This window comes from Pleurodeles waltl, chromosome 3_1 (assembly GCF_031143425.1).
Source record: "Pleurodeles waltl isolate 20211129_DDA chromosome 3_1, aPleWal1.hap1.20221129, whole genome shotgun sequence".
Lineage (NCBI taxonomy): Eukaryota > Metazoa > Chordata > Amphibia > Caudata > Salamandridae > Pleurodeles > Pleurodeles waltl.
This window is the reverse complement of record NC_090440.1, coordinates 392,612,773-392,638,802: the sequence shown is the minus strand read 5'-3', so window position 1 is coordinate 392,638,802 and position 26,030 is coordinate 392,612,773. Positions and strand designations below refer to the sequence as shown.

The 26,030-nt window shown below is 41.2% G+C and overlaps 1 protein-coding gene across 4 annotated transcripts in view; it reads left to right on the top strand.

Moving 5' to 3' along the window:
- The window catches only part of IL16 (interleukin 16), a 470,913-nt gene that overhangs the window by 320,384 nt on the left and 124,499 nt on the right, over window positions 1–26,030 (top strand). For 3 of the 4 annotated variants that reach the window (XM_069222587.1, XM_069222584.1, XM_069222585.1), the window contains exons 12-13: window positions 2,690–3,171; window positions 17,258–17,399. In XM_069222587.1, the coding sequence (XP_069078688.1) occupies window positions 2,690–3,171; window positions 17,258–17,399 (624 nt within the window). The remainder of the gene's footprint in view (window positions 1–2,689; window positions 3,172–17,257; window positions 17,400–26,030) is intronic. The other variant, XM_069222586.1, reaches the window with a different exon arrangement.

Below are 26,030 nucleotides of genomic sequence, written 5' to 3'. Positions count from 1 at the left end.
TTGGCTTGATCTCCGTTGATCGCTTGAGAAGTATGTACTTCTGTGCATTCCTAGTCTTTTCTGTACGTGGTATTTGTGCCTCTTCTGCTTGTCTTATCATATTTCCTTCTATTGCCCTCAGTCTTGGGCTCTGGAAACTGCATGGGAAAACATTACCAATGCCATCAAATTCAACATCAGGAGTTCGTTAACAATGCCTAAATAATTGTCCTAACACTTATTAGGAATTACAGCTTCGGGTAAGACAGTGAGTAAGAAATTGAGGCCCAGATTTACTAACGTTTTCTGTCGGGATTGCTTCACTTTTTTAGATGCAGCCTGACGGAAAATGCATTTCTGGATTTACTAAGCGACGCAAAGCACAATTTTCGGGGCTTTGCATAGCTTACTAAAACAAGTAACACAGTTCATAGTGCTGTCTTGTATTACTTTGCATCTTGGATGCATTCTTCGGAAGGGGCATGAGTGGTCCTGTGTGCTCACCCATGGATTTTTATGCAAACCCAGATTTATTAGTCAGTAAACCTGGGTTTGCGCCAAAATGGTGAGCCTAACGGAGAGAGGTGTAATCAGGAGAAATATCTTTATTTCTCCTTGTCAGTTCCTATTTCCAGTGTGCTGTATTCTGCAGTACACATAGAAAGAGGAATGTACCTCCAAGGGCTGTTTTGGGTGCCTACGTTGGCACTATGCTGGCTGAAGTCCACCAGTGCTGGGAGAAACAGAAATGCTCCATATCTTACTAACATTTCTGCTCCCTCCCTTTCACTCAACACAGCACAGTTATTTCCCTTGCTGCATTGCATGAAAGAATAGTAAATCTGGCCCAGAGTGTTTTTGAGAATGATCCAGATTGGTCCTTTTCTTCGATCTTCTGAATCAGACTAATCTTGTCAGGAGTCCCGCGGGGCAAGGAGAAAACACATTCACTCACTTTATTAAATCATACTGTAACCCATCTGGCCACACATTAAATCTCAGAGACCAACTTAAAGTTTAGAAAGGGATTTATTATAGACTCAGAGACAAACATACACAAATGAGTCTCAAAACCATACTATATTTGTAGAGAATCACCAAAGGAGACTTAAAACGTCGCACAGTATTCAATTCCACTAGCATGTAAAGGACCACTATCTCAATAGCAATAATGTAGTAAATAGGAACAAGCGTATGATGCTTCGAATTCAAGCTCAGATTTTCCTGCCTAATCATTGAATCTAAATTTCTGACTATTTTAGTACCTAAGGATAGGTTCAGAGAAAAAAGTCAGCATTTCAGAAACTTCAGTAGAAGTTCTGTCAAGGGACAAGTGAGTTGTGTAAAGCCACTTTGTCTAACAAAAAGGAGAGGTCTGCTCTAGTCAAGGGGCAAAGGGAATCTGAACCTGAACTTACTAAACAACACTTTAATCAACCTGTAAACATTCCAGTAGTCGTCATCACAGCCGAGGAATTTCCACAAACAGGACACCATTGTGAATTATATCCAATGAGCCTTTGTTCTTTCCAGTACACATTTGCACTACCTGCGATTACTCTCATGTTCAGGAATCTGAAAGAGGGGTTTGTTCTTATAGCTCCTCGTTACTGCCTCACAACCTTGGCAACCCATCTTCACGGCACTGAATCTGTACTTAACAATGTGCTTCTTATCAACTGAAGACTGGTACAGAGGCACCTGGAACTCTGAAGATTAAACAACAAGAACAGACTTCACATTGAAAGATTAAACAGGAAAATAAAACACAGGCCTGGACTCCAGCCTGTTAAACAGCGATATTTAACACACATCCGAATATAAAGTTATACGTGAAAGTCTCATGAACACAATATAAAGAAAAATGGTTATAGAAATATATTGTTTCTACACATTAGAACACCAATACATTTGAAAAATATTTGCATGAATGCAGCTTACAGAAGACATTCGTAGGCTTCTACTTATATGTACACTCTGATAATATGGTTCCGAGGTGCACCATGTTTACATGAAAGCGGTTTAGACATGTTATATATGTAGCTGTTTACTCTTTCTCAGAAGCATAGTGGCACAGACAAGTTACGCTCTTTCAAGAACATTAGGCAAACTTGTTTTTTAGTCTTAAGATGAAATGTAAATATGTATCTTCATTTATTGTTTGCTACATTTTTCTGAAAGCAAACAGAATTATGCCCCCAGGTGTCAAAACCATGTCTAGAAGGCAGTGTCATTGAACACGCAATTGGTGAATAAAACAGTGGTCAGAGTTGTTTTCGGATGGATCTTCTGTTTACAGTATGCTATACATAGGCAAATAAAATATACAAATATATTGTATTCTTCGCTATACACTAGCCCTCCAGTTTACTAATATTTACAATTGGTTGTGAATTTTTGCAAATGTACTAGTCTTTAACTCATGTACTGTTTGAATTCAGCATTAAATATCGAAAAAAAGCTCACAAATTCACCAATCAATTTGCACAAAACTGTAACTCTTAGAAAAATATGTTAATTTAATATTCAAGAATGTCATTACTCTTTCTATGCACAATCTACATCCTACGTCAACGATTACTTTTAGGCAATAGACTAAAAGATTCTAAAGTATATTTTGATCTGCTGGTGTTCATTTTCGTACCTGCATCGTAATTAACGGTATAATTAGATCTATGCATAGTAACAAGAATCTCTTTGCCAACCACAGGTGTTATGCGACTGGAACCTTGCTGGCATGGACAGTACCAGTGCGAAAACTGTATTGAGAAGAGTGTGGCATATCTGTCTCCCCCTCGGAGAGCCCAGAGAGCAATGACACGTTCCAGCAGTGACAGCAGTTACAGCACTCGGTCATATTGTGGCAATAGTTCTGCAAATTCGGATTTAAAGGCCAGAGTCCACAGTGTTGATGTACCCATTAACAGGCAGCCAAGTGAGATCTGCTCATCACGTGTCAGCTCGGAGAACCCTTCCCCAATCTCCATTGAAGTATGTCACCTACCTCAGAGCATGAAAAAGATGCATGGACATGGAGACATCGTTATCAAAAAACCGAAAGCAGCAAAACCCAAACCTCCTCCCAGAAAATATTTTAAGCAAGACTCTGTAGAAAATGGAGTTTGCGACACAAAACGTGTAAAGGAGGATTTACCTGTGCAAGGCCACAAATGTCATTCCGTAAGTATCCAGGTAAGAAATGTAGCAAAATGCATGCATCATCAACCATGCCACAAGGACTGCCATAAGTCATTGCTACAACTCTGCATACTTTTTTCTACCACACACGCCACAAGCCTCCTTAAAAAGGTCTGCAGTGTCAGAAAGGCACTCTGCTAACCAAATTGGTATGTTACAACAATATCTTTGGCACAATGTTATATGACATAAATATCATGGCATTAATATCGTTTACAGTCGTAATAATCATAAAAACATATTTGTGACACAAACGTTGTGTTAGATCATAATTCTGACAGGAATATCCTGACATACAACCGTCCAAATGACATCCTAAAAATCCTATTTAGACACCATTGACGTGATTGGTCAAACGGAATAGCGTGATGAGTTGAGATGCTTTGACACTTTGCTTTGTTGTGTGAAGCAGAACATTGCCTGGGAAGTCTACATCAAATTCAGCATGTTACCATGAGTATTATCTGGAATCTATTGTTTTCTGCACTAAGACCCTGCGATGAATTGACAACTGTGACATTAATTTGAAGATTTGTTACATTTTCCGAACACGACACGATTTGGTCAAAAGAAAACCTGCGCGGCTAACTGGAACAAACAAGCAAAATCAATGGATTAACGACATGTCCATCAATAGGAAAAGGAAACAAGCACACTTATATGCCTGACATAAAAGGTTGTTTATCTATGCTTTATTATTGAAGTCTGGTTACATGAAAGAAGTATTGTAAATCAAACAGCCAGCACTCAGTCAGGACTGGGCCCTTCAAGGGATATGGTTGTAGTGGCTAGAAACTTACCATGAGAGGCGATAGGGCTGCCGGATTGACCAGCAGGAACCTTTTCACCACTTAGCAAAAATTGGGATCAGTCATTTTTTCCACCTACAGAGGTCCTTGACAAGGTGCTGAGGAAGGCTGGGAGAGGTTGTACGGGAGAGCACGAAAAGCAGTTTTTCCTTTTCAGAGATTTGCTGCACTGGCTGCACTTAAAATTAGTCCACCAGCATAACAATCCTGGCATCAAATGGATATGAATGTAGAGGGGAAACATACTGATAGCTCCTATCATATCTTCTAAGACATAATATACCTCCTCTCCACCACAACAGCCACATCGTATGTTATCTGACTTATGTTGTCTCCCACTCTTTACACCCACTAAAGCAGAAAGGGAAATTCTGAATATTTTCACCTTCTGGTCACCAAATATTTTGCCACTGTCAAGAATTTTAAAATAAATACTTCTTATTCATTTGTAAGGTACACACCATTTAATAAATTAACGCTAGGAGCAAGGGGCAACCTGAAGAATAACTAAAAACAGACCAAGAGCAGCTGTTACACCTGACAGCCTTCGGTTGGTCTTCCCCCAAACCTTTTGTCTGCCTCCATCCATTTTCTGAGCTTGTGTTTGCTTGTTTCAGGACCTTGTGCACTTTACCACTAACCAGTGCTAAATTGCTCGTGCTCTCTCCCCTAAATCATGGTAACATTGGCTCATACCCAATTGGCATAATTAATTTACTTATTGGTCTCTAATAAAGTGCACTACATGTAAATTAAATGCCACCAGTGGACTTGCAGAAGTGATTGTGTACTAGCCCCTTAACCATGACTCAGGCCTGCCATTACAGAGCCTGTGTATGCAGTTTTAAACTGCCATGTCGACCTGGTAAATTAAACCTTTTGCCAGATCTAAACCTTCCATAATTATACACAAACATCACATCTAAGGTATACCGTATGTGATCCAGATGGCAGAGGGCGATGTATTTAAATGGTAGGATATGTACTTTTAAGTTTTACATGCCCTAGTAAGGAAAACTCCCGAATTCATTTTTCACTACTGCAAGGCCTATCTCTCCCATAGGATAACATTGGTATTACCTTATTGAATCTTATAAGTGTAATTCCCAATCTGGAAGAGATCAGTTTGTCAAGTTTGGTGTCTCTGGACTCCCAATTTAAAATCACGACTTATGGTGAAGTCGGGTTTTAAATTACAGTCCTGAAAATGCCACTTTTAGAAAGCTGCCACAAACTTAGGGGTTGGGCCCTTTTAATGTCAGCAAGTCTGGGTCACTTTCCAATGTCAAACCTAAGAAAATAGCACCAGTACTTACCTTACTAATAAAAACATGTGTTTATATACGTGACCACCTCGTTCAATTAACGTGATCACCATTTATTTGTTGCTTAGTGCATACTCTGTTCGTTCTTATTTACACAACATGAAGTCAAACAGAAGAACAAGAAACATAACATAACATTGCATTAATGTTTTGTTTTGGAAAGCTGGCATTTTCATACCTTAGCTATTTGGTGCCTACTGATTGCCTCCAGTGCTCGCCTGGAGTGGGGGGACAGCTGTGCTTTTCTGCATTCCCTCTAGACAGCCACACACAAAGGGAGCATAGGTGTGACTGATAAGCTGTCAACAACCTGATGGGCCATCCTGGGCAGGATGGGTGGGAGAGGCTAACATACACGAAAGGGCAGTGTCCTGCCACACACACAAAGAGCTGCATACCCCCCTGTAGTGAGTCTGGAGCCAGGGCAGGAAGGCAGGTCCCCAGTGCACTTCAAAGACCCTTCTTTGAAGCCTTCCCCCATGTCAAAGGCACAACTGGGTAAATGTACTAGACCCATGACAGCAGAACTTCAGTGCATTCCAGGAGCCGTTGATACTGTGGCAGGAAGAAGAACTGCTATGCTGCTACAAGGTCTGCCACTCTGGTGAGCTGCTACTCTGCTTAGCTTCTGCTTTGTTGAGCTGGCCTGCTCCCCTCCTGCCTGGGAGTAAGAAGGACTGGACATGCATCTTCCCATCTCAAAACCAAGGACTTGCTGGCTTGCTTCCTATTCTGAAGTCCCAGGAACAGCAAATACTTCCCTTCTGTCTATAAATAGTACCTGGACTTTACTTGCTGTAATTCCTGCTCTAGCAAAGGGTGCCAAACCCAACCAGGGACATTGGAGGTGCGTGTAAAGTGCTGCAACTGCCTGAACCAGTGCATTGCACTTGGAACTGCTGCATAACCCAGGAACCACTGCATTGCTACCACTGCATGGAGAAGATCAATGCATCACACCTCCAATGTAGACTGACCCAGTGCATCACATTTGGAACTGCCACACTTGGAACCGGCACATCACCCTCAGACACTGTGTGGGGAATTCTTGAGCAGCGCCCCAACTTTGTGGGATCATCCATGCACCTCATGCTATGACAAGGATTAAGGTACTGTTGCTCAGCGGGCCCTGCGTGGATCCTGCAGCCGGCCTACGCTCCATCACAGGAGACCTGAATTCTTGACTTTGTCCCGCTCCAATGCGACCAGATATCCCACTTAACCATGTATTGCTTTTCAGCACTATTTTACATTTAATGTATAAAAATGTGTGTCTCAACTTCTTATTATTTAGATATTTGTCATTTTGATCTTCTTTTGTTCATTAAATTTCACTGTATTTTTCTAACCTGGTGTAGATTATTTTTGTGGGGTGTTTTCACTGTGGTACTGTTTGCAGTGTTGCACAAATACTTTACACATTGCCTCTTAAATTAAGCCTGACTGCTTGGTGCCAAGCTACCAGAGGGTGAGACAGGTTAACTTTTAGTATGTATCTGACTTACCTTGATTAAGGGAGCAAGGGGATTCACTTAAGAACAAAGTAATCCACTGGATAAGGGGTGTAAAGAAATGTATGTCCATTATACAGGATGATATAACAACTACCCAGAGATTCTCAAGCGACAGCTCAGAAACGGACCTCACAGGGCTGAAGCTGAATAGCCAGAGTCTAGTAAAGGGCCTTTTAGCTCTTGAGTCAAGATCGAGACCAGGCACTTTGTCCCAAGTAACTCTTGTTCAGACGATCTCCCCCCTATGGTTAATTTGTTTTTTAGAGGTAGTCCTAAATTCAGATTTTCTCCCAGTATATGTACTCCAAGATGGGGACGCATGAGTAGTTCAACTGCAATCACAGATTGATGTAAAGCCCCAATAGCCGAGGTAGGGAAGGATGACATTTGTGGTACTAAGCCTTTGGAATTGTGTGATCTAAGTACCTTACCGTTGGGCACTGTGGGAGCAGAGATAGGAGCATGTTGCAATGACTATGTAGAAGGGAGGGATTGTGGAGTTACACCGTCTAATAATAAGTGTAAAGTGAGATCGTAAAATATTGGGGGTAGTAACAAACCTTTAATTAATTTCTTATCCTGGAACGTGGCTGGTGTGTCATCTAAAACAACCAATCCAGAGTGGTGCAGTTTTATGGATCAACACCACATTATTTTACTACAGGAGACTTCCACGATTTATAGAGCAGGTTATTGGACCTTCCAGAAGGCTGCACTTCCATCGCCATCTGGCAGAGCATCTGAGGGTCTGATAATATGGCTTAAGCATGATCTGTTCCCTAAAGTAAAGGAGGTGCCTACCCCCCGCCAGGGATATACTAGCCATGGAGGTTGAACTCAGCGGCCCTAGGGGCCCTTTTCGTGTAGTTCTTGTAAATATATATATCAGGCCTGGCCCACAAAAGACTCAGATCGTTCAGATAAAATTGCTTATAGATTTCTTGAATCATCTGCCTGGGGGGCAGGGTCTACTTGTTGCAGGAGACTATGATATACAATTGAACTGTGAGGAGATTCCCAGCAAAAAAGAATTCAGTTTGCACTTCCACGGGACAGATCAGGCCCGGCCCAGGCTTCTACAAAGACAATGGGGGGAGCCTTAGATCTATTGGAGGACTCGATAAAAGCAATGGGGCTAAGAATAGTTAATGGGAACACGAAGTCAGACACTCCTGCGTTGCCCACGTACAGGAAAGGGCTATATTCGAGCCGTCTAGACTATGTTCTAGTAGACGATTCTCTTTGGAATTCTCTTATTGACATGGTAGTTTCTCCTCGTGACGATAGTGATCACCAAGCTCTTTGTTTATCTTTTTCAACCTCCCTCTTTAATTTTAACTTTCTATCTAAGTGGGTGAAGGGTAGTACCATAGTTGCGTCAAATGATTATAAAAACGTTAGGTGGGAAATGGTGACATACGATGCAAACTTTCAAGCATCAATATATAAAGTAGTGATATCGACGCTTCTCCCTTTGAAGTATATTGACTCTATATCGGTCAACTTGACTTGACAATATTCTGGTCAACCAGTTAAAGCCATGCTTCCAGGTAGCAAGGAGGCGGGTAGAAACCAGGGACAGACCCTTGAGGTGGTTCTCTAGCTCCTGCCAACAGGCCAAATCACAGTTCTTGGAAGCATTGAAGGTAGGGAGCCATTGTGCGATAAGAGCTACTAGGTCTGTATATAAAACGGTACTGAAAAACGCTAAAAAAGAATGGGAAACTAAACACTGGAAGGCTCTGGTAGACGCTCTACAAGTAAATGACTCAAGACTGTTCTGGAAACTAGTGGCAGAAAAAGGACACTCTGAAAATGTGGAGACCTACTGAGTAATCCAGCCAGCACTCTGGGTGTCACACTTTGAAAATGTGTATAGAATGGCCCAAACTAGTAGTATCATTGTTCCCCCATCTACCGAGGGCCCCCCCTATCTAGCTACTTCCGGGTTAGTTACTCCTCCCAAATTTGATCTGGCTCTGTTCTCCTTAAAAGAAACAACCTTGGCACTTCAAACGCTACGCAAGGGGAAGGTCCTGGTATTTGTCCCGACCCAGAACCTGGTCCTTATACTTAAATACACTCAGCAATGAGCTTTTGAGAGGTGGTGGGTTACCTTCCACATGGCAAGGAGCAATTATAATTCCTGTCTTTAAAAAGGGCTCAAGGGAACTACCATCTAACTATAGACCAATAAGTCTAATTGACATCAGCCAAAAAGTTTTTTGCAAGCAAGTTTTGACCAGACTGCAAGCATGGATAGAGGACTCACAGATCCTTTCCAACCTCCAGGCAGGATTCAGGAAAGGAGTGAGTACAATAGATCAGACATTTAGGTTCAATCTCCTTTGCTGGAAACATCTGATACTCAATAAGAGCCACTTGTACGTGGCCTTCATCGACCTAAAAGCTGCTTTTGATATGGTCCCAAGGGATTTACTGTGGAACGTTCTTGAGACCTACAAACTCGATAAAGAGATGCTGAAATTGATCAGGTGTCTCTATGAGGGCACTCATGCCCAGGTACGCTGGTCTCAAGGTGGAGACCTGACAGAAGCCATACCCATGGACAGGGGGGTCAGACAGGGGTGTGTCTTGGCCCCCACTCTGTTCAATCTCTTCATCTATGGTGCGGTTGACCAGCTGATGCACTGCAATCATGACGCCCCAAAGTTAGCAGGAATTCCTGTTCCCATCTTAATGTTTGGGGATGATACCTTATTGATCTCAAGAACCACAATGGGCCTTCAAAATGAACTCGATGCCCTCTCTAAATTTTCTATCAAGAGGGGCCTTGAGATAAATCTTTCCAAGACCAAATTTATGGCTCTCAATCCACACAAGTCCTTTAGGGGGAAAATGACTTTAGCAGGACAACTGGTAGAGAAAGTTAGTCAATTCGATGATCTGGGGTTTAGATTATCGGATGACCAACGGTGTTCGGCACAGATTGAGAAGAGTTTGTCCATCCTCCGACAGAGGTCAGCTGCGATAGCGAGAAAAATAGCTAATATCTCGGAAGGAGAAATCTCACCTGCCATCTCAGTATACAAGGCAGCGGCAGTGGCTGCTTCAACTTATGGCGCTGAGTTATGGGGGCACTGCAACTCTAGTTGCCTGACGACTGTGGAAAAACGCTTTTTACGTAATTTCTTGCGTTTACCGCTGAGTACTCCTCTCATACCTCTTAGATTTGATCTAGCCCGAAACGAGATCCGTAATGAGATTGCCTTAAGACCACTTATGTATTGGATCTGTCTCTGGACATCTGAATACTTATCCTCCTACCAAGTAGCAGTAGCTGAGCTTTTAGCGGACAGTGGTGTGCTAAAAATTCCTTGGTTCAAACATATCAGAGATACGTGCCAACTCATTAAAGTGGAGGAGGTGTGGAGAGATCCTCGTAATCTAACAGAGGAAGTAAAGGCACGAATAAGGCGGTGCTACTGGGAGTTCATTTTGGTGCAATCTTGGACCAATAAGGCCCATGGTAGCAGGACGCTGCAGTTCCTGGATCATAAACGCAGCCCCAAGTTCGAGGCCTATATGGACAATATCAATCCCCCCATGTTAAAACTCTTTCTATTAAATTCAGGTTAGGGATTTTGCCACTTAATACATTCACTGTAAAATGGAGCAAGGAGGTCAATAAATCGAGCTCTTGTCATTTCTGCCCTGAGCATCCAGAGACACTTGCCCATTTTATGTTTTTTTGTCCTAGATATTTGGCGTCCAGGAGGAAGTGGATTATCCCCTTATGTAGACTAATGGGGATAAGGAAACATAACACATCCTTGCGAATTCTTGCAAGTGACACAAGTGACAAGATAGTTTTTGCTGTTGCTAGGTACCTTCAAAGCGCATGGGCCATAAGAAACAGAGAACACAAGGGAATTGCAAATTGATTGGTATAGCCATAATCACTTTAGGCTGAAGAAGACTACTATATGCAACGAAGATAGGAAGGCTTACCTTTCAAAGAAAAAGGGGCTCTGATATTAGTCTTGTAATGTTGTTATAACTATGTTTACCAACAACCCATTTTAGCTTAAATTATTTTAGGTAGAAAAAGACCACTATGTGGAACTAAGACAAGATAGGCCCATAGAATTTTGAAACTTGATATCTGTCCTGTATTATTTTTATAATTGAGTTTTAACAATTTAACTTAGCAGAAATATTAGTGTTTTTAATGTATTATGTGGTACCCTTCTTCTTTTATTTATTTATTATTTTACTGCACGATTATGTTTTGTTGTTTATTGGACACTTTTATGGCTTTCAGCTGAAATTAAGTTATTTATTGATATTGATTGACTTACCCTGACTAGGATTGTGGTTCTTGCTTGGACAGGATGCATACCTCTGCCAACCAGAAACCGAATTTCTAACAAACTGCAAGAGTAATGTGATTACATCAGGGACATAAAGTTATAACTATTATCTTGAAGTTAAGTTGTACGGACATCATTCTAACATTGTTCTGGGAAAAGTAGTCCTAGAGCTTGGAACTTAGGACTAAAAATCACCAATCAAAAGGAGTCATATGTTTCTATATTGCAAAGTCTAGGTGGCAGTATAGGCGAAGGGAGAGAAGATTTGTTTTCAAAGGTAGACTAGTTCAGATCCCGGGATGCAGTTTAAAGTGAGAGAGCAAAGTTTGAAAACATTGCATTTGATCATAGGATGCCAATGGAAAGATCACATGCCTTTAGAGAAGCTGTGAATTATTCTCAAATTCAAAGCTAGATGTGCAGCAGCATTTTGAGAATGCTGTAGGTGAGGTAAGCAGTTTGGTATAATGGAAGCACCCAAAAGAGATTACTTGGAAACATCAAGACCTACTAAAGGGAGCTGACGGGTTGCTACAAAGACTACAATTGTAAGTTTCCAGATGACTATAGCTCAATTTAAACAGCAACACAAAGGCATAGTTTTAGCAAGAAGATGCTCAGGGCTTATTTGACTCATGCCCGCTGGTCAAGTGCATCTTAAAATTGAAGTATCACAGTTAGATTAAATCCTTTATGCTGATAGGATATTGGTACACTCAATTCAGGACATCAAACGTGTCTTCACATATATATGTTATTATTGGCATACTATGATTTTCATGTAGAGCCCAAGATAGAGTAGAGGCTATGGACCACAACATATAAGATCATATACTTCCTAGTGAGTGATGGAGGGGCAGGATAAATTTGAAGGGTGACTTCAGTTCCTGTATGTTCAACAGTGGTAATGAGTGTCCACACTTTAAAGGATTGCCATGTGTGAACACATTTTCCTCTGAGCTGGTGACATCAATGGAGATCATGCATAATATTAAAACAACCAATTATTTGAGTGCAAACCTCACACAAATCTTGGTTCGATTAGATAGGTATGTTATCACATATATCCTACAAACATAGTAATACAGTTTCAGAACTCTAGGCACAAATTCAAGGTGATTTTTTGCAGAGAAGATTACTTTCCTAACTAGAAGGTCTCAATGTCTTGCTATGAGACATGACTCCCTAGAGAGGAATACTTATGTGTTAACATTTTAAAGACCTCTGTAGAGGTTCATTAGTTAGAAGGGGTTCTACAAGATCTTTTTCAATTTGGTCTTAAAGAAGAAGTTAACAATAACACTCAATTGTGGTTCTGTTTGTTTGATAAAATTAAGCAAACGATTTACTTGGTATTTGAGTTAGAGACTATGAGATCAAAATATTCAAGAAGAGATAATAACACTTGTCAGTAGTCTAAAGTCTATACTCTGAGACAGATTAAAGAAGTATATGTACTGAAGGCTATGCAGCAGGGCAGAATTAATAGTATTTTTTATCAGTCACAAATAAGAACCAGTGGCTGGAAGGGTTGTCTTTATTGTGGATAAAGGGCCTTTATGCAAAGGAATAACCTAAGCTAAAGGCAGTAGAATAGTTGACATAATGATTTAGATACATACAGTGTTGACCTTAGAATTATCTGTAGTTCCTTTAATGTGTTCCGGTGAGTTTATTCACCAAATCCCTATACACTCTTTTTCAAATAAGAGCAGAAACATTGACAGTTCCTGATAAGAGAGAATTTCCACTAGTAGATTTTAAGACACAGGGAAACACCATTGATACTAAGTATATAAAGGGACAAAGGGGTAATGCTGGCATTAAGGCAAGCCTGTAACTAGTGAGAACAGATAATGAGTCAGAGGTAATCTTTCAAAGTGGTCAGCAAAAGAACAATGGGTTGTAATGCTACCCTGAGCCAGTGGTTAGACAAACTGAATCATTCCTTCCATCAACTTTTGTGTGTTTGATCTTCCAACCTAAGTGGCCAAGCTGCAACCAACTAAAGAGTATCAATAGTGCATACTTGGTCTTGGGTTGCTTTTGCTCCAGTTTAAAGAGGGCCTGGTTTTGGCAGTTTGGGCTGGAGTGTTCTTATTAGAGCAGGACCAAGACAATTTTGCATATGGCTTGATCTAATCTGAGGTGACATGATGGACAAAACAATGGGTTGCAATGCTACCCGGAGTAATTACCAGTGGTAAGGCTTGAATTGCAACCATTCCTTACATCAACTTCTGTTTTTCAATCTCTACATCTCTGCCAGGGGACTGCGGTAATAGCTTTCACAGACCTTGGAGGCCAATGGGACACCCACCAAGACTCTCGAGGAGACTCTAACCTCACTAGTAACCCCCTAAAATTGCTAACATTACTTACTCATAACTTACTATGTACTATGGCAAAGAAGCTCATCCAGGGTTGCTCAAAGCACACCTGCGACCTCATACAACAACAATTCACTTCACATTGCAACACAATGTGCAACCAATGCACTAGGAACAAATTAACAAATCTCTCCACAACATCCCATGGGTATTTGCATCAGGAAGCACAGCTCATCAATCTCCGAACCCACCACACAAAACTGACCCCCCTCAACTGACACCATAACTCACCATCCCACATTACAACCACTATTAACTCATTGGATCACAAAAGAAACCTCTACCATACACAGAAATTATTACATTATGGATCATAACAGGAATGAATTGGATTGACCATAATAGGGTATTGCGGCTTGGGGGCAGGATGTTCAAGAACATGACAGAAACTGGAAGGAGAGAGGGAAGAAACCATCCAATAAGTAAGCCTAGATGATCAAGCACTTTGCCTCAAGGATAGGGGTTTGCAAATTGGCCCCGAATGGAACACGAAGGGGAGCCAAGTAGAGTGCTATTTATAACTGAAAAGGTTTTTAGTACCATAACCAAGCTCGACAATAGTTAATCCATATACATAAAGACCTGAAATGCTCTCTCTATTGCTCTCCCAGCTGTACATTTAATTGAACAGCTGAATGTTTAATTGAATAGCATCTAATTATATTGGCCTTCTACCACCATTGCATTCACTCAACCTACATATAGGAAATGACAATAACCAAACCACCACAGCCGACTCAGTCTTAGGTGGAGGATTCGAAAAATAGTATGACTGCCGCAAAGGACCCTGCAGAGATAACACAAACATGCACCATATCAATACAAGTTTTGACAGCAGGTCCCACGTCTTTTAAGGAATCTATCTGCAGGTAAACCCCAAGGCCCACTCAAAACCTTATTAATCTTTGGGACCTGGGCTTTTCTGTGGATTGGTGTGTCCCTTCTTGGCCAAATGCATTAAAACCGGCAGGTTCTGCACTAAAATGAATTCATTGTTAAGCGTGTGAAACATAACTTAGACCCCTCTATGACTATTTAATACCAAGGTTGTTAGATGAAGTTGCTAATTGCAGGAAGCTACTTTTTATGTTTCTATGTTTCGGGGTGTTAATGAATGCAAACAGTGGTGTTCATAAAATGTTCACAGCACAGAACATGAAACCTTATTGTGAAACCACCAGCGATATTCTCCCGTATTGACACTTCTAGAGTTGGAAAACATACACCCTCGCCATACATTTCTAACAATATCTTAAATGTGTTCCTAAACTCATATGGACATGCTTCTTATCCAACTGAAATATATGTTGAAGGAGATGCGCATTTTCAAATTCATTTTAAGTTACATCTTGAAGGAGAAAGAGGCTACAACGCATGCATGGTTAGTTTCAAACAGCCCCATAAAGGAAGTAACTCGATGCGGTTTTGCTGAAAGGAAGTACGGTATGCTGCTGCTCTGCTCTTTTCACAACCATTTCAAGTTAAGCAGCTCACTTCTGCAGAAGAACCAGTTCCGTTTCTTAAGGCACTGAGTATTCACAGTTGAACAAACAGAGGAGTACTGGTGCACCCTGGAAGGCTGGAGGGATCGTGTACAGAATACCAAGGAGTTTGAATAATAAATAAAGTGGCATCCTCGGTGACAAACTCTCTGGTTCTCTGTAAACCTTCGTGGAGCTACAAGTAAGCAAAGTTAATATAATTAGATGTGGCAGGGTCAGGTTATGAAAGGACTGTAAACCAAAGAGACAATTGTCTATCTATCTATCTATCTATCTATCTATCTATCTATCTATCTATCTATCTATCTATCTATCTATCTATCTATCCAATTTTGATGAAGTACTAGGCAAGTAAATGAAGAACATTCTACTCGTTCTTTAATACTGGAAAACACAGTGCCCATCATGGCTACCAGGTGTTTGGTGAGTAATGAAGAAGCTTATCCTCTATGCCATCAACACAGGTGCCCTCTGCTGTGCTCTGCCCTTCCAGTTACCTTGGGTAAGGCCTGCTTGAGATAAGAACACATGATGCCATATCTGTTGCTTATACGTACATAACAGAAATTCTTACATGTGCAGTAACGCGCAGTAAGTGTTACAATACCATGAAGTACTGCAGTGGCATGGATGGTACAACACAATAAATAGAGGGTATAAAAAGTGTTGTAAAGCGTCCAAACTTTTCCAGTGTTAGTCACGCAATTAAAGTGTGGACTTGCAAAAGCAAGGGTATCCTCAGAAAAGCAACTAACCCCCTCCCCCTGCAAGCCCTGCTTACTGCAGACCATTACCCACAGAACATAAGTAACCTCTACCACGCCATGCTCGTTTAACTGTGTTGTATGTCAGTCAAAAATGAATCAGTGTGAAATATACAAGGGATAAAATACCCGCCATATATTTTAAGTGATATTGCAAGTCACTGAGGAGTTCCATAACCATATAGAGTTCCTTTAAAGGTTATGTAGCTCCAAGGCCCATAGGTCTTTCATATGAAACAGTGAGCATGTTTGCAAACATGAAGAATAAAAATAAAGTGTAGTGCAAAATTATAAACATCAAAAATCTGTTCCGCCATGCTCGTTTAACTGTGTTGTATGTCAGTCAAAAATGAATCAGTGTGAAATATACAAGGGATAAAATACCCGCCATATATTTTAAGTGAAATTGCAAGTCACTGAGGAGTTCCATAACCATATAGAGTTCCTTTAAAGGTTATGTAGCTACAAGGCCCATAGGTCTTTCATATGAAACAGCGAGCATGTTTGCAAACACGAAGAATAAATATAAACTGTAGCGCAAAATTAAAAACATAACAAATCTGTTTCCTATTTGTTGCAAACAGTTATTAGAAACAATTCAATACAAGTCAGATTAAAAAAAGCAGCAGTAGTTCTAAGTGTGTTGAAACATGGAGAAATATTCCAGCTTTTCTCTAAGGATTGTAAAAAATAAACAGATTCTCTGCTTGTCATTGTAAACTACTGAAAGAGAGCAAGAGAAAGAAAAGCAGCATTCTGTTTTCGTTGCTCTAAACAGCTACTGCAACTTTTCCCCATGCCCTGACCTGTGTTTCACCTGGCTGCTGGCGCTGGCAGTAGGCATTGTGAAGTCAGAACTCAACCGTGATAACTTACAGTAGTCCAGTTCTGAGCCTTTTCTTTACAATCAACAAGTGGGTGCGTCACAAATCCACGCTTATACAGAAATTAGAAACTGTGGTTTATACAGGGATTGCAGAATCTCATGCATTATATTTTATTTTCTCCAAATGTCTATAGTCGATCTATATTTTGGACCCATCAGCTACAGGTGTTCTTCCACCTGGGAACGACCGACCCTTTGGTATAATATGCAGATCTCCAAACATGCAATTAAATGAGGGAACTAGAGACCTGTTGTAAACCTGCTCTTCATATTCTGTTTGAAACATGGGTCCAATGTATGAGAAGTGAGGAAAATGTCAACGTGTAACTCTGGCGCCACAGAAGGGGGTGTAAAATGTTAACAGCACCATCATGAAGCAGGGCTTGTCATAAACTCTCAACTATTTAGTCAGCCAGACCCTTCCAACTAAACCAAATGTAAAACCGATGTGTGCTATGAAATGAACAAAAATACACGCGCTTTGAAAGTTAGCTGTTTTAACATGTGGGGTTCCTCACACATTTTGACAAGGCTTTACTTCCTGTTTATCTGGCAGGAAGCAGGAAACCTGCTCTTGAAGGGAAATGGACCTGCAATAAGCCACAGTGCATCTGCACCCTGCTCATTTGCAAGTGTTGGTGACCAGCCCTCTGCAGCTTCAGCGGATCGAAGCCCGCAGGACGAGACAGCAGACTCAGGTATGTAAGCATTTAAAGAGCAGCAGCATTGAAATGTACCATAGCCTCCTTTACTTCATTAAATGACACATGCTCTCGTTTGGAGGGTGCTGCTATGACCAGTGTGTACATACAGCAATGAAGGAAGAGCTAAAGGACATTTTATTAACGTTTCAAAAAATGGGATTCCCTCATGTAAGGAACGTGGTTGTAAATAGTAAATCCTTCTTCCTTCTTGTAAAAACACTGATAATGGATAACCTTACAACACATTCCTCTTAACGCAAGAAATGGTGCCTAGATGCCAGTGAGTTGAAGATAAAATACTGAATAAATGTTTAATGTGCTGTTTTATATGTTTTAAAAACGTTTTACGGTTTAAAGTTCTTTAAGTAAGGCAACATACAACAGATTAATTCTCTCTTATACCTTTATCTACTAGAAATGTAAATAACTCAATTATCTAAGTGTTTGATGTTATGATCTGGGGAAAGCTGTAGGTTACTGGTTTCAATCCCAACAGATCCAACCGAGCCTTTCATTCTTCCAAGATCCGTACGTTAAAACCAGCGAAGTGGGTAGCAGTAGCCTATGGAAACGTAGTATGCAAACTACCAGGATGGAGCTAACTTGCAAGAAGGCGACATTTAGTTCTTTTCTGTCATGAGTGCTGTTTTATGGCTGCACAAACCCCTGTTCTTTTTTCTCTGACTAATCACTTTAGCACGTTCACGTTTGTTTTATTGCATTTACAATATGTAACAGAGTGGTCTATAGGGTGGTAAATAACACGCTGGTGCAAATTAAGCAAAAATTTAATAATTTAGACGGCTAGGTGATTTCTGCAGGGTCAGATTCTGTGTTTACCGATTTCACACCAGCACTGATGCTCCTTTCTAAGTGGTGCTCTAAAACTGAAATATTTGCCACCTTACACTCTACAAACTAATGGGCATATTTACAAGCCCCTAGCACCACCGGAGTGTCACTTTTTGTGACGATCCGGTGGTGCTGTGCACTACACCATATTTACAAGGCAGCATTAAGCCACTTTATGTAAATACGGCCCCTTCACACGCAGCAGTTAGCGTGGAAGAGCATGCAATGGGTGTTGCTGTAGTCATTCCACAGCAACACCTATTGCATTTTGACACTACCCCACATTCTGCACCACTCATAGAAAAAGCAAATCATCATTGAAGATTGTTTTTGTGCAGGAAGCTGTTCCTTCCTGCACAAAAATACTCTTCCCTTCAATGCAGCCATCCTTGGACCATGGCGCAACGGTGGCTGCGTTGGCACTAGGCAGCTAATTTAGCGCTGACACAGGGGGAAACACAGGAAAACACCGTATGTTTGTTAATACAGTGCATTTCAGAACTGATGCTATTATGGCGCAGCAATGCACTGCTCTAGTTCTTTGTCAGTATGCCCCTTAGTACGCCACAAAAGAACACAAGACCCTCGAGAAGGTTCAATTAAAAGTCCAAACCAATGTTGCTTCGTCGATTCTCTTTCCCCTTTAATTTCCACTGCTGCCTAGGGCTGGAGTGGAAATTCAAGAAGAGAACCGACGAAGCAAGATAGGTTTGGGCTTTTATTTGGAGCATTTGAGGGTCTTGTGTTCTTTTCTTATAGCAAAGTTGGCACAAAGTGGCACAGAGTTGGAACTTAGAACCATATGTCTACTTTAGTAAATGCAGGAATAGTTAGATTTTACTATAAATGTATTGGATGGACTAATCCAACTAATGTTAATGTTAAAATAAATGGGAGGTAATTACAGATACCACCTACTTCGGTACCATTAAGTCCATTGGGATACAACAGTACTCACTACAGAGCCTCTTCATAACTACTATTTTTAAGCTCATGATGCTCAGTTCAATGGCTTTTACAATCATCAGATTCTGAGAGAGAAATGTTCCTAAAAAGCCTTTTCAGAAACATTGCATCCTGAGATAACAATGTTACATTCACCCATACCCATCCCATTCATTTTAAGAATGCAATGCTCCTTTGCAGATCCATTTGATCCTGGCACTGTAATGCCCCTTATATAATATACAGACCCATGGACATACAACAACCACCTCTCTGTTTTCAGTTTTCCTGAGACTGACCATTGTGTTGAAGTTAACTTTTTAAAACCTGAAACTTAAGAGGAAACCAAGTGCTACTTGGTATTAGTAGACATGCACAGTATTGTTATTTCCACACATGTGTAGCATTTTTCCAGATTTTGAGTATTACACCGTGAAAATACTGGGAGGGGACACCATCAACAGACGTTTGGCGAAAACACACCTAAGCACATGGCTAACTGTTGAAATAGCTGTGTTAAGTTTATTACTATAGGTTTTCCTGTTCATAGCTACTGAATCCTGGGGTCCTGGTGTTATGGTTTTTCCTGATCCTTGAAATCCCAGGGCCAGCCAAGTACTATCAAAGATGGAGTTCTGATGTCTGCCACCAACCTGGACATGTGGTACTCAATCTAAGACTGAATTTCACTTCCCAAGCCTCCTTAAATCTCTGGTTAGGTAGTGTTGAGCAGACAAGGCCAACCTCAAAGGAGGCGGTGTTTGGATTGAGTCAGGACAACTACACCACAGTTATAAGAGGTGCAATAAAGCGATGATTGTGCAAGTATAGGTGTGTTTTTGTAAAGACAAACCACCTTGGTAATATGCAAACATACTGTTGAATCATGGGGCTCGAATACACCTGCAGAAACCGAGTTTCTTGTTTAGAGTTCATAAATGTTTACCATTCACAAACCTACAGAACACTGATAACAGGCTAAAACAATCAGATAAACATTGCCAATCGAAGCATTAATCTAGTAGTGAAATGGGAAGTGTCTCAGAGTTCAGAATTACAGGATCTGGGAAGCTGAGCCTGTCTTTCAGTTAGGGTTAGGTGATGTTCGTTTTTTAAAGTTTGCATATCTCACACTTTGAGGGTTTTGTCCTTATTACTCTTACAGAGGTAATGGGTAGCATCCACCTCCACATTCTGAAAGTACCAAACGGAAGCAGGGTCCATGCATGCATGTGTCTAAGAGGTGTTTCGTAAGTTGGAGCGTGAAGAGATCTCATATTTCCCAGTAGACTGCCATAGTGTGTGCATCTTTAAAGTTCGAAACACCAACCAATCAAGTTGTAGTACATTTTCCATCTTCAGAGATAGCAACTCCCTGCAGGCAGATGGCTATGTACTACTACCATGGCCCCATTCTAGAAGGAATCACTGTGTATTCCGCCAAGGTCCTGAAAACTATAACTTAATAGAGGAAGAAGTGTTGATGAGGCTGTCCTTATTGTCATATTCGAGCAGCATCCAGTCTACATCTTGCGTCACTATTTTCACTTATATAAAGACGTTTGAAAATATCTTAGTGTAACCCCAAATACAGATTTGTTTTTTGCAGTTTTGCATAGCAGAAACTCGACCCAAATCTGTGTGCACCAGTTATGTTATACAAGATATTCATATTTGTTTTAGGCACAGCAAGATTTAGGGGGTTATTACAACTTTGGAGGAGGTGTTAATACGTCCCAAATGTGACGGAAATACCACCAGCCGTATTACGAGTTCCATAGGATATAATGGACTCGTAATACAGCTGGTGGTATATCCGTCACTTTACCACCACTTTTGGGATGGATTAACACCTCCTCCAAAGTTGTAATAACCCCCTAAGTGATTTTGCTCAGAATCACAGGATGCTGAGCCCTGAGACTCACACCTGGTTGCTCAGTTCCAAAGTCGACAGTTCTGCTCGATATGCCACATCCTCTCTAAAACTATGTGCACATGCTCCAATGTTCATGATTTTTACTGCATAAATGTGCACAACATGTTGGTAAAACTAATGCATAGACCCTAAGGCCCATATTTATACTTTTTTAGCACTGCATTTGTGTCATTTTGTGATGCAAAAGCGGGCCAAACTTAAAATACAATTGTATTTTGTAAGTTTGCGCTGCTTTTGCGTCAAAAAGTGACGCAAATGCGTCGCAAAAAAACCCTATAAATATGGGCCTAAGAATCTCAAAATGTGGAAATGCTGCCCCGAGCCAGGCCAATGTAATGGGATCTTGGGGCTACTTATATGATACTACAGCATAAAGAGTCAGATACCAAGATTCCATTTTTAATGTGACTAAAAGGGGTGCCCCTGGGCAGTACCCAAGTTGCAGCCTGAACAGACCCTCCAGATCAAGGGTTCCACAAACTGGTGCTAGAATCAAAGACAGGAGAATCCGCTGAGACCGAGGAACATGTTGGGGATGGTACGGTCATAGGCTTTCATACATAAAAGGGGTATCATACAGCCGTCTCCACTGCAGGTATGTCATTATGACATTGGTTGTTTCCATTGGATAAAACACAATACTCTGGTTGAGGCTTAGAGTATGGTAAATAGAGTACCACCAAAAATGATGATATTCATCTCAATGCAGAAAAGTTCGTAGACCCTGCTTCAGAGTTTAGTCACATGCGGAAGTGCTAATTAACCTCGCCTTATTCCCACGTGGTCGACAACTTTTGATCCATAGCTCATTTACTAATGAAGGCTGAACCCATCTGGAAAAAGGCACAGGCTACAGAGACGATGCACACATCAGACAAACCTCAAAGATCTTACACCATGTACCATGCATTTGCAATGTATCTACAGCACACAGAATGGGTACGCCCCAAAATCATAGATTATGTAATAAGGCTTGGACGATTCCCACTATACGGAGCACCCTAATACAGTTATTTTGTCAGGTCAGATGCAAACCACCACCATTAATAACTTGCAGTGTCTAGGTCCACAAATGCACCACCAGTCAATAAATGGCTGAGGCAATGCATTACATTACAGAAGTTCTTGATTCCAGGGACTCTGGTCTCTTATTCTACTAACAGAAGTGAGGCTATTAGGCTATAGCACCACATATTATCACTAACTGTAATGATGAAAACATGCATTGTCCCCAGTAGTCACCCTGTAACACACATTTGTAGTATTTTCAGACCAGCTATTAGAGACTAAAATTACGTCTTATGAGCATTTGTATAGAACACACTTGTGCTCCTGTGAACTTATAAGTAATATTAACGAAGCATAGATTCTAGAAAACAGCAGAAACAAGAAAAAGAATACAGGGATTAAACAAAGGGTATATTCTTGAGATCGAGACAACTGACAATTGTGCAAACAAGCAAGGCTTGAACTGCATTTCCCCTATAATTCTGAGGGTGTTAGGAGAAAACGCTTCCAGAATTTTACAGAAGCCTAAATAACACTGCACCAGTGGTGATTATGGTGCTATTAGACATCAGTGCCTCATATGAGCATTGGAAAAATGAGGCATGAGAAGGGGCTTTGTTTGGTTTTGTTCACACATGTACAGCTATGGATTATGACACTTCTTTCAGGTCAGTGATCTTGTTGTAAAGTTCTTTACTGAAGGAGGTAATTACTAGGCATGTCTTAATGAGTTTTCTAAACAAAATACATTTTGGAATGAGATGCATGGTAACAAGTAGTTCTTGGATGTAGTCAGTGTGAGTGACGTCCAACATGGATGGCAGGGCAATTACTTCTAATGTAAACCACTGTGAAAAAGTAAAAGGAAGAGCCTGTATTTGAGGTAGGAAAAGAATGACTCTGCCAGGTTATGATCGATTGTGATCAAAATCTTAACAGACACTTGGACCGGTGGTCAATAGCTACCATAAGGAAGGAAAATATATAACTCCGGAAGACCTTATACTGCGCTTCCTTTCAAAGCTCTCAGGGGTTTTTCTTTCTGGTGGTTACACATTTTGACACACAACCTATTTGGATATAACTGTAGTTACATGTGCTGTAACAAGGATAAATATTAGTGTTTAACAGCCGGCTGTGATTAGAAGATGCTTGATAGGGCTTAGGACAAAAGTAGACAAAAAAGGTGAGGTGGAGTAAATTGAAAGGCAACAAAAAGACTTCAGTAGGACCATGGCACATTTTTAGTGGCCGGAGCTGTACCAGGAACATCCGTGTTTGCTAAGAACATTACATTTAAAAAATCTCACTCTGATGTCCTTGAAGGTGGCTTTGGTTATCATCGTCTTGAAGCAGAACCGGTTGTATCATCTTTTGCTGGACTCCTTATTCAATGATATTGTTAGAAGGGACCCTGTCTGCAGGGTCACCTCCAATTTTATTGCCTTTTCCCCTCCACATTTTGCTAAATTTATTTTGTTGGCCTGCTAACCAGTGCTAATGTGCTTGTGCTATTTCCTTAAAACATGGTTTGATTGGAATGCACCTAATTGGCATATTTATTTTAGTCATACGTCCCTAGTTAAGTGCACTACATGTGCCCACGGCCTGTAAATTACATGTTACTAGTGGGCCTACAGCACTGCTTGTGCCACCCACTTAAGTAGCCCTTTAAAACATTTCCCCGGATGCCACAGTAGCCTGATGGGAGTGTTACACTGTCATGTCAACTCTGCTTTTTAAACCCCTTGGCAAGACTTAAACTCTGCTTTTAATACCTACACATCACCCCTAAGGTAGGCCATAGATAGCCCATAGGGCAGGCTGCTATGTCATTAAAAGGCAGGGCATATATATACTGTCGTGGTAGTGAAAAACTCTCAAATTTGCTTTTCTCTACTGTGAGACCTACCCCTTTCATAGGATAACATTGGGGATTCCTTATTACATTTAATATGCTTTAATTCATGACTGGGAAGGGGTAGATCTGTCATGTTTAGTACCTATAGAAGTGTAATGATAAATCTTCTTTAAAGGTAAAGTCAGAACTATTGTTATAATTGTGAAAATACCTTTTTTAGAAAGTTTCTAATTTCCTGCTCTTAGCCCTGTGTGTCTGAAGCCTGTCTCCAATACACGTCTGGGGTGGTGAGCCAGCCACACACAAAGGGAGCTTGGGTTTGACTGATGGGCCGTCTACATCCAGATGGTCCATCCTGGACAGCATGGGAGGACGGATACAGGCACACTTCACACTTACACCTGAATAGGCTGTGTCCTGTCCTCACACAAAGGACTGCTTAATCCTCTGTAGTGAATCTGGAGCTAGGGCAAGAAGGTAGGACCTCTGGGCACTTCAAAGCCCTTCTTTGAAGTTTTCCCCACTTCCAAAGCACCACTGGGTATAAGAACTGGACTTCTGACCATACCACCTCAGTACATTCTGGACCTGTGAAGGACTCTGCCAGAAAGAAGGACTGATGTGATGCTACAAGGACTGCTGCTCTGGAAAAACTGCTTTCTTGCTGTCCTGACCTGCTGCCTTCTCTCCTCTCTGCCAGGGTGAGAAGGACTGGACCCATATCACCCAGAACCAGAGTAGCTCCAAGGGCTTGGTGGCTTGCCTCCTGTTTTCTGAAGTCTGAGGGGCGCAAAAGACTTCCAACTCATCACCTACAGAACCTGAACTCTGCCATCTGTGAGTCTTGCCCTGCCAAGTGGTGCCAATCCAGTTCCAGGCCTTTGGAAGTGGGTATAAAGTGCTGCTCCAGTTCAGAATCCACGCATCAACGCTATTGCACTGTCAGAACTGGCCCATCGACACTGATGCATTGCTGCTGCTGTGAGGATTGGAAACATCGCTGTCAGCAAAACGCATCACCTCCAGTTCCGATGCATCTTTGACTTTCCACAGTTTGGAACTGACACATTGCCTACATCGGAAGGATCGACGACTACACATTGCCGCCCTTGCTTCCTGCATTTTCCTCGGCGCAACCAAGGTACTTTTCAGAGGGACAAGGCTGGTCCCTGTATCTGATCCACGCTCCATCGCAGTTGGCCTGACTGTTCAAATTTAACCCGGTCCAGGATGACCAGTTTGGCACTTAATATGTTTAAGCAATACATTTCAGTTTAGTCTTTAAAAATTCACATCTCAAGTTCTGCTTACGGAATTTTTCACATTTTGGTCTAGTTTTGTTCATTAAATGAAGCTCTATTTTCTAACCGGGTGTGGTATCTTTCCGTGTGGTTTTTTCACTGTTTCTCAGTTTGAAGTGTTGCACAAATACTTAACACATTGCCTCTTAAATTAAGCCTTACTGTTCTGTGGTAAATTATGAGGGAGTGAGTTTAGGTAAATTTGGGATGTGTTTGTGATTTACCCAGACTGGGATTGAGCTTGCTGCTTGGACCGGGTGCATACCTCTGGCAACCAGAATCCCAATTTCTAACAGACATCGTGAAGTCATTGCTACAGGGCTCAGTTGATTTCCGTCTGAATGAGAGACTCTCGGGCCTCATTTACAAGCCCCTTGCTGCATCGCTGCTTCATTTTTTTGATGCAGCAAAGGCGCAACCATTGTTCTAAACTGCTCCATATTTACAAACTGACACATTGGGCCCAATGCGTCAGTTTGTGAAGCCCTGCGTCACATTTTAGCTGCGCAGGTATAATGTATGCAGGGTAGGGGTTTTCACATAAAAAGCCACGTATAGCTGATGCAGTGAAATTTACAACTTTTCACTGCGTCACTCTATGATTTCACTGTGTCAAAATATTAATGTCTTCTCAGACCAGGCGTAAGATTGACACAGGGCTTTTTACAATGGGACTCTCATCTGTGTTCTGACGCATTACTGGAGCAACTCCAGGAACTCCA